The 20,144-nt window shown below is 39.6% G+C and overlaps 1 protein-coding gene across 5 annotated transcripts in view; it reads left to right on the top strand.

Annotated features, from left to right (window-relative positions):
• Positions 1-20,144, top strand: part of MTM1 (myotubularin 1) — a 104,155-nt gene that overhangs the window by 11,138 nt on the left and 72,873 nt on the right. For 3 of the 5 annotated variants that reach the window (XM_058534880.1, XM_058534883.1, XM_058534882.1), the window contains exons 2-4: positions 10,997-11,069; positions 14,022-14,094; positions 15,877-15,971. In XM_058534880.1, coding sequence (XP_058390863.1) covers positions 11,007-11,069; positions 14,022-14,094; positions 15,877-15,971 — 231 coding nt within the window. In that variant the 5' untranslated portion in view covers positions 10,997-11,006. Of the gene's footprint in view, positions 1-6,085; positions 6,230-10,996; positions 11,070-14,021; positions 14,095-15,876; positions 15,972-20,144 lie in introns of those variants that run through there. The other 2 variants (XM_058534881.1, XM_058534884.1) reach the window with 2 other exon arrangements.

Here is a 20,144-nt window from a genome sequence, read left to right on the forward strand (position 1 = left end):
TTTTTTTTTCTTCCTTGAGGAAGGTTGTCCCTGAGCTGACATCTGTGCCAGTCTTCCTCTATTTTGTATGTGAGTCGCCACCTCAGCATGGCTGATGAGTGGTGTAGGTCCGCACCTGGGATCCAAACCCACAAACCTGGGCTGCCAAAGCGGAGTGTGCTAAACTTAACCACTACGCCATGGGGCCAGCCCCCCCTTGCCTTTTTATTTCTGCCTTTTTTCTTAGATTATTTCTTCCTCAACTACAAAAACTTCCTCCCTGCTAATAGTGCCAATTTCTAGAAGTGTGTGTGTGTGTGTTCGTGTGTTTGGTCCTTTCACCTTCTTCTATAGTAGGGATGAGTGGCCGCTTGTATTTATGACTGGAATAATAGGTAACTGCCCCAAGTAGGAAGATAACCATTGTCCATACTCTGAGTCACTGCAAGTCTTTCTCTTTCTGAATCTCCAAGGCTTCTAATGAAGCTAGTATTTGGAGATTCCCTCTGGACACTCTTCTAACTAGTAGGGCAAACTGCCTATTGGGCAGGCTACTTGTCCTGCTGCTGATCTCTGCTAACCTTCAAGGTCAGCCTACTCTTGTAAATCAGGACTAATTAAGATTATCAAGCCCAGCATTTTCAACAATTGGGAAACCCTAGGTAAAATTCGAAAACCTCACTTGCTGCTTTTTTTACTTCTACTCCATGTAGAGAAGGGACAGGAAGCTCCAAATCAAAATTATCCAGCCCATTTTTGGAACTCTTCTTTGGAATTGCCTTCAGAGACCACAGCACCTCTTAAAAAATATCCTCAATGGTGTCAAATCTTTGAACGGGGACTCTGCATTTGGCTTTAGGCCAAAATCGTTTTGCAGCCCATCTGTTAAGTAGAGTGGGCACTCATGCTGTGGTAAGCATTGCTTTTTGTTTAAAAATTGAGATATGGTAAAATTCATGAGATGGTGTCTTACGTAGCTTTAAAATCTAAAGGCAGTTTCAAAAGAATCGGAAGAATACTTTGAATAGTGACAGCATTGCTGGAATAAGTGCACACCATCAAAAGGTACTACTTTGAAGAAGAACTCATCTAGCTACATCTGCTCTGATAGGCATCTTAACAAAGGCCTCATTACATCATAGTCGTACCTCATGGGGTATTTATTCTATTTTTGTCCACTAGTAATACATTTGTTCCTTCTTTTTAATATAGTTTGAAAAGACTCTTCCATGATAAAAAATAATATTGCAGTGGACAAACAAGAAGGATTGTACTGGTTCAGTGCCTCACAGACATGGTTTTGGGAAAAAAGTCACTATTTGTTTACTCGTCTTTAAAATGAAAGCAAGAGTTTTTCTTTGTGACCATGAGATTTTATTACATAGTGATGGAATTCCAAAAACACCTTTTTTACTCAGCTTTTTAAAAGGAGGCATGATGTCCTCATTTTTTGTTTGATCATCTATTGGAGAATTAGAGTGACAGATATCTGTTAGTGGGTAAGAGGGACAGACTGGGTTTTGAATTCTAACTTGGGCAGTTCTTAGTGGACATGTTGTTTAACCTTCTTGTTCCTCGAGGTTGTGTTTTTATATAAAGATAGTAATAGTAGTTGCCTTATAAGGTTGGTGGGGGGATTGAATGAGTTCATGTGTGCTTAGAACAATACCTCGCACATAGTAGAGGATCAGTAAATGGAAGCCATGATCATTACCCGTGAGTGGATGTTCTATTTTGCTTTACTTGTATAGTGTCACCTGTATTATTGTCTTTATTACTGTTTAACTTGTCTCATATTTATTCATCTCCTCAACTCAGTTGCTAGCTCCTTGAAGACCTATCTCAATTTTTGTAGACTTGCCCACCGTGGTCCAAAGTGGTTGCCCACTATTATATTTATTGACTGATTTTTGGCCTCCTTGGAAAAGTACTAAATAATCATATATGCTGAGCAAGGAGTGTCTCAGAAATGATTGATCTAGTGTCATTTCATTATTTCTTCTAAGAAGCTATATTAATATTTCAGTGCCGGTTAATTTAATAGCTGTTTGGTGAATGCTTATAGATGGATTGACAAAGTAAATTGTTCTGAATGTAATCATATGTTGACATGACCATTTTGTAGATTGTTAATTTCTGTAGCTAACCTCTTGCCTGTTATGCATTGGATTGTGTCCCCCAAAAAGACGTGTTGATAGGCCTAGCCCCCAGTACCTCAGAATGTGATCTTATGTGGAAATAGGGTCATTGCAGATATAACTAGTTGAGGTCAAACTGGAGTAGGGTGGGCCCTTAATCCAATATGACTAGTGTCCTTGTAAGAGAGGAGAACACCATGTGAAGACCCAGAGACACATAGGGACAACACCGTGTGCCGACAGAGGCAGAGATTGGAGTGATGCAGCTGCAAGCCAAGGAATGCCAAGGATTGCTGGCAACCACCAGAAGCTGAAAGATGCGAGGAAGGATCCTCCCCTAGAGCCTTCAGAGGAATGTGGCCTTGCCAACACCTTGATTTCAGACTTGTAGCCTCCAGAACTGTGAGAGAACAAAAGTTCTATTGTTTTAAGCCACCAAGTTTGTGGTACTTTTTACAGCAGCCACAGGAAACTCCGACACTGCCCATCCATTATTTTGTCTTTTTCGCCTTTGCTGCTTGAATTAGTGTGTTGACAACCCTGGGATTTCATTTCATCTCAAATGGGTGATTTGCCTACATTTTCATCTATTATTCATCTTCTCCATATTATTTGACTTTTTTTTTAAATGTGTTTACTGCAAGATCAGAAAAAGGTATTGGAAAATCTGGCACAAAAATACCGTTGCTGTTCTTATACATGTGCCAGAAATGGGAGACATTTACAAGATTGTTCATAATAGTGTTGTTTGTAATAGTGAAACCTGGAACCAGTTCAAATGACCACTGAGAAGAGAATGGAAAACAAAGTGTGGAACAATGGACTACTATGCAGCAGTGAAAATGAGCAGAGCAAACCCCACACATCTACGTTTATGACTTGCACAACAATGCTGTGTGAGAAAAGCATGGGGCAGAAGAATGTGTAATGATTCCATTTATGTATAAAAGTTCAAAACCATGCAAAATCAACATATTTTTAGAGATATATACATATGTGAAAAGTTATACAGATATGCAAAGGAGTTATAAACACAAAAATCAGCCCTAGGGAAGGAGGTCGGAGTTCCTTTAATGGCTGATGACTAAGGTCTCCAAAGTCATGAAACATTATTAGGGTGATACTGTATTCATTTATTCATGGACTGAGTCCCTAAGCTGCTCTGTGCTTGTGCCACAATGTGAAACAGCCTTTGCCCTTAGGAAGCTCAGGTCTAACAGAGGGGCATAAAATGTCAATGGATAAGTACAGTACAGCATGAGAAGTGAAATATTAGAAATTTTTACCACGTGCAGAGAAGTGAGGTGTGCATGCCTGTGCATGGGGAAGTCAGGAAAAGCTTTCTTTGTCTTGAAGCAGATAAATAAGGACCCGGTGCCAACACAGCTCCTGCTTCTCCTCCCAGTGCATGTGCCTGAAGGAATTTGTCCGAATGGCAGCTTATCATCTCCAGCCTTTTCTCCTCTCTTTATTTTTCTAGAAACTGCACATCTGCTCTTTAGTTCCTTTCTGTTCCTCCCTTTCCACCACTAATTGCAGTTGGGGGAATCTTTGTCAGTAAAGCCCAGTCTGAGAAGGTCCTTGGAAAGTAAGGAGATGTTCTGAACTGGCACCTTCATTGCTATTATAGCTGTGACTGTTTACATGTGTCTACTCTTACCTTCAACAATTACTGTTTTAACTTTTGCTTAAGAAGGTACTGTTTACTTATAAATTTAAAATGTACTTTTTGGGAATAGTTTCTCAGAGGGGAAAAATAGTTCAACAAAATACAGTTTTGTCATGGAGCAAATCAACTGGCTTCATGAGTTTTGCAATTGGCAGGTGGATGGGGAACTTGATCTTGTTCCTATTTTAAAACTTTGTTTACTGGCAGGTATTTGATGGTTACAAAATCCATTGGTGAATTTAATGATCTGTTTAAATGTATGTAATACCATTATTAGGTAGCCTTTTTACATTAAAAAAAGTTAACCTGATGGTAGTTGACTTTTCTAATAGTTTACTTAGCATACCAATTTCAATTTATGAAGCATTTCTAAAGTTAGCCTGTGCAATAGCCACAGCTCATGCTGCTGAAGCCAGTCAGCTGTCTTGAAGATGTGCCATTTGTCATGAGGGGACCAAGTGATAGGGTGAATGGATCAGCTCAAATCCATCACTAACCACTGGAAAAAATGATTCAGAATACATTCTCCACTGAATCTGAATTATATTGTTTTTAGCCAAAGATCTTTGCAACATTTAAAGAAGTATGAGTGAGTGTATTGTGATCTTTAAAATGAGTAGTAAATATCAAAATGATGCAAAGAATGAGTTTCTACATGAAATACTATTTAACATTTTATAATTTCCAGAGAAGAATCGTGAAAACAAAGCCCTTTAGCTCTGAGATTCAGTGTGGCCGAGACAAATGGAGAAGCTCTAATGGATATGTGTTGGATGTGTGTTGCGTGTCTGTCCATACGGCACTTTCGTTGACGAAGGGTACTGTTTTGGAATAAATACAGTTAGACTTACTCTAAGAAACTTCTGTTGTATTTCTGGATCCTTGAGTCAGAATAGAAGGTAATGAGGCAAGGTCTCCATGTTAGGGCTCCCACAGAACGTGTCCCTGGGCTAGGAGTCAAGTGTTTTCTTTTTTTTTTAATGAAAGTAGGCATGCTTTGAGGATAAACTGCTTTAAGGCTGTTAAGAGCCTTGCCAAGATTAGGTGGATCATCTTAGAAAATGTGTATGCAGAATGGTTAGGCAGTGTTAGCCATTGTATGTTTTACGGGAAATCCAGCAAGTGTATTAGTGCCAGTTTGAGGAATGACTTAGAGTTCATCAGAGCACCTCTTGTAGGAGGAAGTGACCTGGTATTTGAGTGCCTCTGTTTTGCCATGCACTGTGCGAGCATTTTACATGTTCCTCATCATGGCCCCATGAGGTAGATAGTATCATGTCCATTTCACAGACAGGGAACTGTACTTTGTCCAAGGTTGCGTGACTATTATTATCACTCAAGTGACCAAATTGGGATTTGAAACCCAAACTGGTCTGAATACGGAATCCTGTCCTTTTTTCAACTACATCACACGGTTTTGCAGCTGGTCATAGTGGCATTTTGACAAGGTATAAGCTATGCATGGTGGGGTTAATAGCGTATATTTTAGTTTAGAAGGACACGATGATTATTTGCTTTGGCTAAAGAAAGTTCATTTGGAAATAAATTATTTTAATAATTTAAGGCAGAGGGTGACAGCCTGTTTTTGTAAATAACATCTTACTGGAATACTTCATTTCCGTATTGCTTATTGCTGATTTAATGCTACAATACAGAGTTCAGTAGCTGCAACAGCTTCCCTAAAATATTTACTGTCTGGCCCTTACAGGAAAAGCTTGCCAACCCCTGTTCGAAGGAATATGTATAAAAATGAAATAAACTCCTAGTTTTGCAGATCATCGTTTGTTTTCATGTGGGTTGAGCAAATGTAGAAGTTGAATTGATAGTGTACCTGATCTCAAAATGGCTGGGTTGTGAACATTTCTCATTCGTGCAGAGTGGTTTGGTGGAGGACATCTCAAGGCATCTTTTTCATTTCCTTGCCTCGTAGGTGGCCTACAGTCAGAGCAACTTTAATGCAAAAGTCAGAATATGTTAATTTAGTAAATTCTGTCTCTATGGGCGTTCCAGGTTCTCTGCAAGGTTCTCATTGGGGGTAACACTCCCCCTAGAGGCCAAATTGGAATTTGGGGGAGTGTTTTTGTTTTTAGTGTAATGTATTGAAAAATACGTTATTTTATTATAAATCACTGTCCTTTTATTTCTCCTTTATACTTGAGTTAAGGCATTATATTGATTTTTTCAAATTGTGTTTAGGTTGATAATTTCTATGATTTTCATTTCAAGCAAGCAAAGGGTCTTTATAGAAATTCGTTTTATAACAAAGGGAGCATTGGGTTTGGTAGTATTGAGCACCTCTGCCCTAAGTATTTGGCATTTTTTTCAAAACAGACTTCCAAGTAAAGAGAGCTCCCTTAGAAAGACCTGGAATTCTGGACTCAGAGGCTGCTTGTGCATAACTTCTTGTTCAATGGCAGGCTTTAGAAGTCGGTTTTCAGACTGGGTAAGTTTCCACAGCTTCAGGGGAGCCTCCAGAGAAATACCATCCTTAAACTTTATTTAAATGTCCTCACAGAAGAAGAAATCACATTGAGTAAAATCCAAAGAGAAGGCCTGCGTACCTTTTGTCACTGTTTGTGCACGGAGCGTTCAGAAAAAACACTAATCGAGGGCCATTGATCTCAAATCAGGTGACCATGGAATTTAGATTTCACTTGCAGAGGCCCCGTGAGGTGGAGGTCAAAATTATTTTCTAATTCTGCTGCCTTTAGATTTTTACAATAAGGGTAAAAATGGCCCACATCTGTTTGAAAGGGTTGATAGTTATGTCTGCTGTAGATGTTTTGTGGAATCCTGTTTTCCATGTTCAACAGAGAGAGGAACAGGTTCGTAGTCTAGAAGAAGGGCATGCTGGAAGAGGTTACCTTAATTTGAAGTGTCTGCTTCATAGGAAAAATCTCTAGTGTAGGTTGGTAGTGCGCAAGTTCTTTTTGGTGCAGATTGCTTCACAGCGCCCTAGGTTACTGCTGCCTTTCTGCTGTCCAGAGCCGTCATGCCTGGAGCCTCTTGATTAGCCAAGGGTTTGTTTTACCATTTGTTTTTAAGCTTCCATGAATTTCTAGCTTAAATGAAACACTGGGCAAACAACAGTTAAGTTCTTTGGCCAAATCTTTATTGCCCAGTTTATTCATTCATTTAACAAATACCTATTAAGTACCTACTGGGTGCCAGGCACTGTTACAGGTGCTGTAAATTCAGCAGTAAATAAAAGAGAATCCCCATCTGGTAGGGGCTTATAGTCCAGTGGGGAGCTTGTAGTCTGGTGGGGGGCTTGTACTTTGCGTGGGGGGAGGTGGGCAGTAACAACCGATTATCTGAAAGGTGATAAGTGGTAGGGAGAGGAGACAGAGGGAGAAAGACAGGCAGAGAGACAGAGAGAGAAGGAGGAGACAAAGAAAGGGGGAGACAGGGAGAGGGAGATGGGGGCGGGGGAACAGGGAGGGGGACACTGTGAGACCATTGAAGTTAGTTGTCTTGAATTTAAAGAGAGACACGATTAAGGCCATGTTGTAACTTTAAAATTTGATTTATTAAATAATGCCACCTTTATGTAGGTTCATTTGAAGGGGTTTGGGGGCCCCAAAGATTGCTTGCCTAGATGAATTGAGTTTTCTTAACTATGTTTCTTAGTCTAAATCTCCTCCGCTGAGACTGGGACCAGTTGCATCCAGCCTGGTTTCTTTCAACATAGAGACCACTTGGAAGCACCTTTTCCTAGGAGGAAAGGACACTGCACTGTTAGTCAGGAGTCCTAGGCTAGAGCTGGCCTTGCCACTCACTTGCAACAGCGCCTTGTCACATACCCTCTAGGCTCTCCTGGTTATCTTTCCTGTAACAGGGGAGGATTGGGCTTAAATCATCACAGAAGCTTTTTCAGGATCAAAAATGATAGATGTCTTGGGGCCCGCCCTGTGGTGTAGCGGTTAAGTGTGCGCCCTTCACTGCTCCGCTGCTGGTGGCCCAGGTTCGGATCCCAGGCGTGCACTGACAGCACCGCTTGTCAGGCCATGCTGTGGCGGCGTTCCACATAAAGTAGAGGAAGATGGGCACGGATGTTAGCTCAGGGCAGGTCTTCCTTGGCAAAAAGAGTAGGATTGGCATGGATGTTAGCTCAGGGCTGATCTTCCTCACCAAAAAAAAAAAAAAAAAAGTCTACCTTTGTTTAGATTCCTGTGATTAGCATATATAGGGCATTTAGTTTCAATTTTCACTTTAAAGCGAAGGTAGCCCAAATTCAATGTTTTTTAAATAAAAAGGATTAAAACTTGATCTATAGGGGTTTAGGACAAAATATTCTATAACCAAAGGGGTAGCTGGCTTTTGCAAACTTCACTATAACTTCTAATTATTATTGATCTGCATTTAAACCAACATAGACATTTTATAGATGAAGATACGGATGGACTTTCCATGCTTGGTAAGTTAGAGACAGCCTAGGGCCTGTGCTCACCCATCTAGTATGTTCTCTACAGTGCTGCACTGCTTTCTCTGGTCCTATTTGAGACATTATTTTCATGTACTTTTTAAGGAGAAGCTTTATAACTAGGTCACCAGTGGCCATGCACTATCCCTGTTGTAGTTAACTTTCTTCCTAGTGTTTATAGGGTCAGGAGTGATTTGTAGAAGAATTGGTTATGGTGTCAGCATTCCATAGTTATCCTTTCATAATTGAAGAAAATGCTAAAAATTCATTAACAAATATATCGGGCCCTGTTCTAAGGCCTTCACATGTATTACTTCATTCATTTTGCCCAACTATACTGCAGTAAAATAGAGATAATAGCAGCCGGAGCCCAGAGAAGTTAAATAGCCTGCCCGAGGTCAAAGAGTGAGTTGCAGTTGGGATTTGAACAGAGTCGGCTCCAACTCTGTGCTCTCCAGCATCACGCTGTTCTGGCTTCTGTACATTTCAGGGATCAATTGGGACCGTTCAACAAAGAGAGGGTCACTGATGGGATTTTTAAAGTGAACCTCATTGTGGAACTGACCCATGTTACCTGGTCCCCTGGATTTCTCAGATTTGTACGCAATCCAACTTCTAATAGTAGCAGTTTCTAGTGTAACTCTAAAAATGGGGGCTTTAGACATAATGACTGCGTATTATATGATTCTGTTTATATGAAATGCCCACAGTGGGCAAATCGATACAGATAGAAAGCAAATGCATGGTAGCTTAGGGGCTAGGGGAATGGGGAGTGGTGAGTGACTACTAATGGCTACGAGGTTTCTCTTTGGGGTGATGAAAATGTGCTAAAATTGATTGTGGTGATGGTTGCACAACTCTGTGAATATCCTAAAAACCTGAAATTGTATACTTGAAAAGGATGAGTTGTATAGTGTAGCAGTTATATGTCAATAAGGTAATTAAGGGGAAAATGAGGACTTTCCTCTGTTATATTTAGTTCATTTTAAATCGAAGTTTTTAAAAGAGGATTGAAGAAAACAGGAAGACTCATCTTTCTTTTATGCTTTATAAATAGGAACAGGAAGATGAAGACTGAGTTGACTGTATAACCCAGCATCTTAATTTCTTATATTGACTTGACAGAATAATTTAACTTTTGTTTGAAAACATTGACATATTATTAAAATTTTTTAAATATCACAGTATCTGATTACTAAAAAGTAATTTTATATCTGTTACTGACGAAAATCTCCCAAATATATTATTTTGTTTAGCCAATAGAATAATTTCAGAGCATAAACATCTGACTTGCTCTATCTAGTCCATCTCATCCATTCTGCTGTCTCTGAGAATAGTGGGTTATTTTGCTTGAATTCGAACTTAAGGTTAGAGAGGTTTTTCAAGGCTGTTTTGTCTGAATTTAATTCATTTTAGAGTTATCATCTATTAATCTTTTAAAAATTATTTCTAATTTTAGGTCGTGCTACCTCTTAGTATTTTTTTAAGTTTAGTATCCCTTTCTATAAAGAATATTTTATTTTGCCCTAATTGTTCATTTTGAAGCTCCAGTGGTAGTTCCCTAGTTCCAGTGTTCTGGGATTTGGTGAACCAATATGCGAGCTCACTCCACCATGATGTTTCACAAAATTGTGTATTTTGCACATAATCATCCATTCACTCATAAATAGTTATGAGTGCCATCTGTGTGCCAGGATAGAGCCGTGACCCAAATGGAACCTCAGCCTTGCCCTTGGAGAGCTGAACTCTTGTAGGGCAAGCCCAGCAGTCCTTATCTTGTAAGATTGTCCCCACCTGGCCATCTCTTTGCCTCTTCATCTCAGTGGTTACCGTATCTGCATCTTCGTCACCTCTTTCAGGCCTTATTTAAGAACAGGGACCAGCACTGCGCAGCTATCAAATCCCTAGGTTTTGTGCTGAGGTGTGTTAATATTCTCCATGCTGGGTTTTCTTAGTGAGTGGTGGTTCTTTTAATGAGCTTGGCAAAAAGATCCCACGGGTATCCACAATCAGCTTGTTGAATTGGATGTGGTTTACTTCTCAGTGACTTCATACAGCTCTCTCTGCCATTAACTTTGATAAATAAAATAACCAAAGCATTACTTAGTTTCCTGTTATTGCTGTAATCTTCACAAGTCTAAATAAAACCTTACGTTAAAATATTGTATATGTTCTGAATATGATGCTTTCATTTATGTCTGAATTGTGATGAATATGCATTATTTAAATGAAGTATATACTTTCCTTAGAAAATACTGATTAAGTCAAATCTTACTAATTTTATTTCCATCAAATCGATGCTGCTTTAAGTTGCCTTAATTTGGAGAAAACAGAATTCTTAAAGGGGAAAATTGTGTGGGTTCAATTGTCTACCCTTTTTATCATTCTGCTTGGCTGCCTCTAAATTATCTTAAAAAATTAAGAAGTGTGGAAGTTTGAGGCCTGTTGCACAATTAATAAACATTAAGATTTTTCAGATGACAACTGGAATGTTCTGAATCCAAATTCTGAGAGTACATGTGGTGTCTTTCGCTGAGCTCCCCCATGTGTACTTGGCTGCCCTATTCTGTTCTTCCATAGTTCCCTGCACCTTTATCGGAGCTCTTGCACATGACCTGTGCTGTGGTTGTTCCTTTGTGTGTCTCATTCCCACTGGAGACTGCGGAAATAGTGCCTAGAAAGTGTAGTACTGTTTGTTCTCAATTGCAATATTTAAATTTCAGATGTCACCTATGTTTGAAATTGCATACAAATTCAGTTGATATTGAATGTTGTCTTTCTCGGTAGAGTTTCCAGTATGGCTTCCGCACCAACTTCTAAATATAATTCACACTCCTTGGAGAATGAGTCTATTAAGAGGGTAAGTTGAGTTTTCAGATTTACCTGTATTTTTCTCTGCATTTCTCTTTTCATATTTGAATATTAAGTGGTCATTTTGAGTTTATTGAATTATTAATTTCATTATTCATCCACAATGTAAATTCTTTAATACATTTTGTTTTGTTTATTATCCCCCCTTGTTCCGGAAAAGACAGAATGCCTGATATATGTTAAAGTGAGTTTTACATTTGTAAATCCTTTCATGTAATTTCATCTTTGAGAACCTCTGTCTTGTGAACTCCTACCAGACATTACATTTAAGAAACTAGGCAATCCCTCACCCACCGAAAGCTTTCAGAAAGAGGTATTGGAAGGCCGAGGCCCCCTGAGCAGGCTGTTACACCTTCCTAAATATTGGTGTTATTTTCTAATTATGATGATAAAATTGTTGTATGAACAAAACAAATACAACATTAGCAGAAAATGGTTCAAAATACCGAGGGGAAAATTCTGTAATTAGGGGGAGATTTGGGGACGTATATTGAAAGGAAGGGATGAATTTAGAATTAGCTTTCTTCATGGCTCTGTAAGGGTTTTGATACGTGTTATCCCCCAGCAAAGGTTAACGTACACTCCCACCAGCAGCTTGTAGGTCTGCCCAAGCAGTCAGGAGGAGCCACTAGTGTCCCTGATTACTAATGACGGTGACCTTTTTAAAAAAGTGAGTTTATTTATTATCCATTTGTATTTCTTTTGTGAAGTGGCTGTTGGTGTCCTTTGCCTATTTGCCTTTTGGGGAATTTGGAAGGCTTCTTTTCTATTGATTTATAAGTATTCTTTATATATATTATCATAATCAACACTTTATAATATACATTACAAGTCCTCTTCCTAGGTTATTGTTGGCCTTTTAATTATACTTATGATGTTTTGATTTTGAAATACAGAGGTTTAAATTTTTTGTGTGTGTGTGAGGAAGATCAGCCCTGAGCTAACATCTGCCAATCCTCCACGCTGCCAAAGCATGGCCTGACAAGCGGTGCATCAGTGCGCGACCGGGATATGAACCCCGGCCGCCAGCAGCGAAGTGCGTGTGCTTGGCTGCTATGCCACAGGGCGGGCCCCAACTTTTTTTGTTGTTTTGTGAGGAAGATCAGCTCTGAGCTAACATCCATGCCAATCCTCCTCTTTTGGCTGAGGAAGACTAGCCCTGGGCTAACATCTGTGCCCATCTTCCTCCAGAGGTTTAAATTTTTTATGTAATCACATCTATCAATCTTTTCCTTTATATTTTCTGCCTTGATCATGTTTACAAGGACCTTTTTCGTCCCCAAGATTTCATAAGTTTTTATGGTATTTTAGTATTGTTATGGTACAAGAATCAGTTCTAAACACGAGTAACTTGAAGAAGGTAATTATAAGTCCCTGTGTAACATTAATAGAAAGTATATCCTGTGTTAATCCCATCTTATCCTGGGTTAATCAAACATTCGTTTCCCTTATTTTGTGGTTCAATTATGCTTTCTTCTCCTGACCCAGAACTGTGGTGTTTAAAAGGTATACTGAATATTAAATTTGCTGGTTATACTTGGTTTTTGTTAGTGAGAGGCTGTGTTAAAGGAGGATGGTAATTTCTTTCCAGTCTTATCATTTATATAAGGTGTGTGGTTTTGCTCCTCATTGAGGAAGGCATTCCTTGCTAGGAACGATTTGTCTTGCCTTCCTAGTTAAAATGCTTAGCTTGCAAGCACTAAAACATTGAAAACCAGCTAGGAATTTTCATTTTGTGCCTGAATAAAAAAGATAAAACCATTAAAAATCCAGCAAAGCACGACTGTTTGACAGCTTCTATCTTACCTAAATACACACTTTGCATTTCTCTTGTTTCATAATACTTTACATTTGCATAGCCCTTGATAATTCACAAAAATGTGCTTGTGCCTTTTGTTTCCCTTAGTAGTCACACAACCCCTTTGAGGGAAGTATTACTAACTTCACACATGAAATGGTTGCAGTGTGACTTTGGAAAACAACTAGAAAAAAAAAGAATGAAAAGTAATACCGAAACAGCCTTTTGCCCAAACAGGTGTGAATGGTGTGCCTCAACCATCCTGCAGTGGACACAGGCAGTGTGCCATTGGTATGGATGCACCAGGGCAGCTGAATAGATTGAAAGACAGCTTTACCAGGCATCCAAGTCATGACAGCCAGCTATGGCAGATTAGCCTCTTAGAACCACCTGTGGGTTTTGGTGGGTAAGACGCTGCCTCCCTGGCACAGCCGCTGCAGCCGTTGAATGAGGCACATGCCTGGGAATACCTCTAAAGCCGAGAGGCCTAGAGACCTAGGAAAGAAACGTGAAGAATTTGTGTAGATGATTCCTGCAGCCCTTGTCTGCTCATAAGCTCAATGACAGACCTCTGTTTCTTCGTAACTCATTACCTACATGAGGAAGGATCTTAGTAAAATGGGAGACCCAATTCGTAATAACAGTTATTGTCTGGCATTGTAAGAAGATTCTGTAATTACTGTTGCTCAGTTAAGACCCCATTGAAATGAAGTTTTCATTCCTACTCTTAACAAAAGATGACTAAATATTTAATGTAAAAGAAAGCAGCCACAGTATATATATATATATATATATATATATATATATATATATATATATATATATATAGAATACACTTAATATTTACTTTTTAGCACTTTCCTGAATGCTGTTAACTGTAAAGTGCTTGGAAGGGGTGTTTAAAAATTAATATTATTGAAAAGCATGCTAACGTTATTTACAGAAAAAGTTAACACACCTAATGAATGTTGATGCTAAGTTGTATTTTTTAGTGTAACTTTTCCGTGCCAATATTCTATAATGGTAAATATCTCTCTAATTCTTTTCTTCAAAAAGTGTATTTTGGTTGATTGTGTTCCAGGTTGCTTAAAAACCTGTGGAAATTTAATGTTGTTACTTCTGATGCTACTGTTTCATTTCCAGAGTTCTAGGGATGGAGTTAATTGGGATCTCAGTGAAGCTGTTCCTCAACTTCCAGGAGAAACTCGTGTTACTGGTAAGGATCCTATGAAGTTAGGATTTGCATAACTTGATGAGAGGTCCAGCGGGATCAGATGGCTTCAATCCCTCTTGCTCTTTAGAAGTCAGATTTAGACAAATAGGCTAGCTTTGTTTAAAAGTGTTAACAGAGAGAGAACTCTCTGCATTAGTTTCTTCATCAAAGAGTTCTTTCAAGAGCTTCATGCTCTCCAGGATAGGGATAATTTTTACTCTGTACCAAAGACTGAGAATTATTTTGGGAAAAAAAACATGTGGGTTATCTCTTGAAAGTCTCTTATTGGACCTATAAGCTCTCATGGTTTGAGGTTATAAGAACAAAATGATATTAACGTTTTCTAGTCTATCATGTATGCTTCAAAATGATCAACTTAAAGGCTTCAAGTCTAAGTATTCTCTTCTTTGGAATTTAGGAGACCATACTGGTTTAAAATAACTTTCATTTGCCAGATAACTGATGTTAGTAATATTGATGTAACATTTTGATTGTTGACTTATTTTTTCGTGATAAATTCATACGAAGAGGAAAGTATTTACTTTGGAAGGACCAGTTCATTCTGGCTTAAGAATAGAAGCATCTGACAGCTTCCAGGCCAAGTGCTGATGTTGTGGACATTCACATTTTACATTAGAGTCCACAACCTCCTCTCAGATTCCCATGTATTTGGTGATGATGCAGTTACCATCATTTCACAAAACCTTTCAGTTTATTGACTAAGTTCTGGGTTGTTTAGCTTAAATGGCTAAAGCATGGTGCTAATTAGATTAAGGTCATAAATATGGTGCCTTTGTGAATTAGTTAGCCATGCACCATGAGTAACTATTCCACGTCCACAGACTTGCACATGTGATCCTAGTCTTGAAAAGGAAACCAGTGGCATTTGTCCATCCCAATTTCTGGTTAAAAGCAGAGGATAGCTTACTTTTGGTGGTCTTCATATATAAAGTTTTGGTGCCCGGTATCAGTTCTAGAACCTTGAGCGAGGTAGTCAGTGATTGAATTAGCATGAAGTAGCCTTACTGGGTATTTTTCATTTAGCATCTGAGGAGAAAGGGATTTCAAAATTATTAAAAAAAAATTTGAAAGCCATTAACACATTCAAGGACATCCTTGAAAGATGAGAAAAAGATATATTTTTCTTATAATAAATTAAGTTTCCTGATTTAGTTTCTCCTTATGTTTGAGTCTACCAAAGAGGTATTATTCTCTTGGCCATCTGTTTTATGTCACTTAAATGTTTGAAATGAATCTAGCTGAACTCTTCTCTGGACTTTTAAACGAGAGAAAATAGACTATAGAAACATTTCTACTGCTGACATTTATTTATTAAAAACATCTCTGTTGTTGTGTGATTAGAGGTTGGCAGACCTCAAGCCCTATCTGATGGTTAGTCCGTGAGACTGTCCTACAAGAATTGCCATCTTCTGGTTGAAGTAGCCCAATACTTACCTTTCCGACCACCCCAGGGTAGTTCACTTCTCATTCACTTCTGCTTTCCAGCCGTTCTCACCTTGCCCCAGATAGTGACAGCAGTGTGGGCAAGCTCAGGGAAGTACCACTAGTGCCTGGAGGTAACATGTGGCCCCACTAGTTCCCCCGCAGCCCCACCCAACCTAGCATGGCAATGTAGAAACATTGCCAGTGCTTGCTTTCAACCTTTTCAGTGATTTTTTTATTATAGTTATTCTTAGCCAAATAGTTTATATTAAATTAGTGCCATTTGTTGTGTATCTTGGTATATATTTCCATTATTTTAGGGTACTTTTTTTATCTTAATAGAGAAAGAAGTTATTTACATATGTCCTTTCAATGGCCCCATTAAGGGAAGAGTTTACATCACAAATTATCGTCTTTATTTAAGAAGTTTGGAAACGGTAAGTAGAATCTAAGACCATAAAGATGACCCTAACTGTTAAAGATAATGCTAAATTGTTGCTCTTCTACCTTGCAAGACTGACTGTGGATCAGATTAACATGGGGGTACATTTGCTTCTCAACTCTTAATTTTTGGCTTATGCAAAGCTCATTTAACACTAACACCTATATGTGTAGGAATAGAATAAATTTAAAAAATAAGTTTTGTCCCTCATAATAGTGGGGAGGAGCTGGTAACTGTACCCGTGTGCTAGTTTGGAGAGGTTAGTTAGGTGTAGAACAGTGGTTCTTTACCAGAAACACAGATGAGAACCACATATGGAGCTTAACAAATACTACAGATGCCCTAGATGCACTGCATCACAATGTCCAGGCCTGTAGTCCAGGTACAGCTATAATTTTTAAGACATCACAGAGGAGGATGCTGATTGAATCCCTCATAAAGACCCACTGCTCTAGAACTTTCCACATGTTCAATTACAAAGCACTAGGTAGCAGTTTAGAACTAGGATGAGTATAGTGTGTCTTAGTGCCACTCTAGCTTTTCATTCCACAACCATGAAATGTTTTCCACAGCATTTCACAGAATATTCTACTGATGGAAGAATGAGATGGACATGAGATGCTCCAGAAGGGAAAGAATGAGTAAATAGCTGCTGTGGCTGACTGCTATGGTAGATGTGATGGGTTGCCCACAGGCCAGCCTGAAGAGGCAGCTGTGTTTTGATGAGATGGATGAAGGGGGAATAAATCGGTCCAGGGTACATGGAAGAATAGCCTACTGCAGCTTATCCACAGGAAATGTTGAGACCGTTGGGGGAATCTGGCTTTTGTTTTATTGCTTTTATGCCACAATTTCTTCAGAACAGTTCTAATCTAGATTAGTTTTCATCTTTTGATTTTTTTAAAATTATGTTCATTATTGTGTCCAAATTCTGAAAAATGCTATTTATTGCTCCTAATGCCTTAGCTGTGGGAGCCCACTTATCTAGTGTTCATAGAATCACAGCGTTCTGAGATTGGGCATTTTATTTATGTGAATATCTTCAGGCTTCTAAGTAAGACTGGAGCTGAACAAATGTTCTAGTTTTTAAGAATGCAAAAGAAGATTCTGGAAATTAACAGCAGTGAGCTAGATGTCAACCCTTGGCAACAATTCTAGAATTAATCATTTAAACAGATGATTTTTAAGTACCTAAGAAAGAAAGAAACCATTGGGGGTGTTATTGACACATTGTCTCGATTGACTCAAGGCATTTGACAGACCCTGACAAAGAAACATGGGTGAGAATGATGGCAGTACGCTTAGGTGGAGTTATAGACTGTGTGTTAAAAGCTTGATCCCAACCAGGAAGGGTGGTCGCTAATGTCTTGCTGTGTGGGGCCCTTCCTCTCCAGTGTTTCTATTGCAGTGCAGATGAGCACATAGAAAGCAGGCGTGTCCAATATGTGAAAAACACCCAACTAGCCAACGTGCTGGATGACATAATCCAGGTTTGAAATGATCTTAATGGGTGGGCTAGGATATTGGAGTGAAACTAATAATATGAAGTTTAGCGTAGATAACATTTACTTACTAAAAACCAGTTGTATCAATAAAGCATGGAGGGACCCAAGCTTATTTGGTCCAGTAATTGGACATGATTGATTAAAAAGTTAATATACCTGTAGGCTGAACTAACAAAAGTATAATGTAACACCCAGACAAAATGAGATGCTGAAGGCTTCAAAATGAGACAAAATGGCACTCTGAAGTGCTGTGTTCAAATCCAGGTGCTACTTTTTAGAGGGATGTTGACAAGTTAGAGAGAGTTCAGACAGAGGGAACCAGGCTAGTGAAGGGGCTGCAATATAAGCGATGATCAAAATAAATATTGCCGTTTCGTCTGAAGAAACAAAAGACTGAAGGGAGACAGAGCTACGTTGGAATATATAAAGTGCCTTCTGTGGAGGAGGGGTTTGACTCACTCTGTACAGCTCCCAAGGGTCAAATTGGGACAGATTGAGAGATTTATGCTAATATATGCAAGAATCATCAAAAATTAGAATTAAAGCAAATGTTATGGTGCCTTTCACCTCAGAGACACTTGGCTTGTTGACCAGGCATACATGCCCAGTTCCATTTTGGGATGGAACTGGGGAAATAATATTTAAACTGTGCTGCAGTGACAAGATTGTGTATATTGTGTGATCTTACCTACTTAAAATAAACAAAAGCTATCTGTAGAAAAGAGGCCGGAAGGAAATACACCACAAGTTTTAAAGTACTTGGGATATCTGGAGAGTGGAATTATGCATGCTTTGTTTTCTTCCTTCCGCTTGGAATAAGCATGTATTACTTTTATAATTGGGAGAGCACTTAGCAAGCTTTATTTATTTTGCTTTCATATGGCACTCTAGAAGGTGGGGATTAGCACTGAATGAGTGAATAAAATGCCCATTTGACACTGACTACTAACTTTTTTCTTCTTCCACTAAGTTTTACATAAACATTTTGACCACTTGGCCACAACATTTAGTCCAAGTATAAAAGCAAGCAGCTAATGGCAGAAAACATCATATATAAAGAAAGCCACTTAAGTGGTTATGCAGAAGCCTAAAAACATAGTCATCTAGTGTTTCTTACTTAAAGTCCTAAACAAGAACATTAATTGTGGATTCTGCTGCAAAATGTGAATGATTTTCTGTGTGTTTGACAAAGAGCTGTCATCTCACTGGCATTTTGAAGTGGACCCTGTTGGTTTCAGGTATGTAAATACTGCAGTGAGAGTGCAGCTGACTCAGGAGTCAGTTGTCACGTTTCATGAGGTGGCGAGGGCAGGTTCCCTGCTCCTGTTCCCCAGGGCAGTAGAAGCACAGTGGTCATTTCCTTAGATTGTCACGGTGGCCTTCTTCCACCTGGCCCTCCTTCATGGTCTTCTCCCTCCACTCTGCCCTGCACGCTGCCTCCAGAGTGATCCTCCATAGAACTAGGCTGACCAGCTTACTTCTCAGGCCTAAAACTCTTGTTGGCCCCCTATTGCCCACAGAATAAAATCCACTCTCCTTTATGTGGCATAAAAATCCTTCTGATTTCTCCAGCTTCAGCTCATACCACTTCTCCCCATCCCATTCTCGAACTATGCAATGCCCCTTCCCTTTCCTAGCATGTGAGGCCCTTCCATGCCTCTGTACCCCCTCATATGCTGTTCTCCCTGCTCCTGGCTGCCCTTGCAGAAGCCACTCTTTGTCCTTCAGAACCCACCTCAGAAATCATGTCCTGTCTGGAGCCTTCTCCAGCTTCCCTCAAAGGACTCCCTCCCTCTTTGTGTCCCCATAGCCCTTTTTCACTCTCTGTTAACACTTACTGCTGTGAAACCTTCCCTGGCTGCCCTCTCTAAGCTTGTAATACCCCTCCCAACACTTCCTCTCCCCCTTCCATGTTTGTTTGTTTCTCCTGGGCCCTTGCCGCTATCTCCTATTTTATATATTGCACTGCTGCTTCTCGTTCCTTGTCTGTCTGAGGACAGGGATACTCATCTGTCTGTTCACTGTGAACTCTCAGCACTTGGGACGGAGTCTGGCACGTTGGAGGTACTCAGTCAGACTGTGTTGAATGAAGGAATTCTCTCTTGTTTATTTGCTGCCATGTCTGTGGCCTTAACTAATTTGAGTCCTTTTGGTCCTCCATGCCTAGCTAGCACAGTGTCCAGTAGATAGTAGGTGCTCAGTAAAAGTGTATCCAGTGAGTGAACTTGGGAGGGAACAGGCCTCTTCACTGTGGTTTGACCACAGCATGGGCCCTACTGAATCATGGCGTCTTGAATACCAAGATTGCTTCTGGAGTTTAGAAATCCTGTAGCTACCTTTTGACCTTGGGAGTGCTCAGGAATTTGGCTTGGGGTCAATCTCGTGACTACAGTAGGGGCTACTTTAGGCATGTAATACTCTGTAATCTGGTAGACTACCATGGGGAAGACTGTTTCCAGGAACACTTTGGGTTTGAGTGCCATAGAGGATGAGAAAGACACATTAACCCTTTGCTCATTCATGCTTTCATGTCTTTATTCCAGAAACATCCAGTGAGCACTGCGGTGAATCTGACACTGTGCTAGGTGAATGTTAGGGAGACGAGTAATTGCGATGTAATATGGCAGAGCTTGCAGTGGTTGCATAATGCTGTGACGTTACAA

This window comes from Diceros bicornis, chromosome X, assembly GCF_020826845.1.
Source record: "Diceros bicornis minor isolate mBicDic1 chromosome X, mDicBic1.mat.cur, whole genome shotgun sequence".
Classification (NCBI taxonomy): Eukaryota; Metazoa; Chordata; class Mammalia; order Perissodactyla; family Rhinocerotidae; genus Diceros; species Diceros bicornis.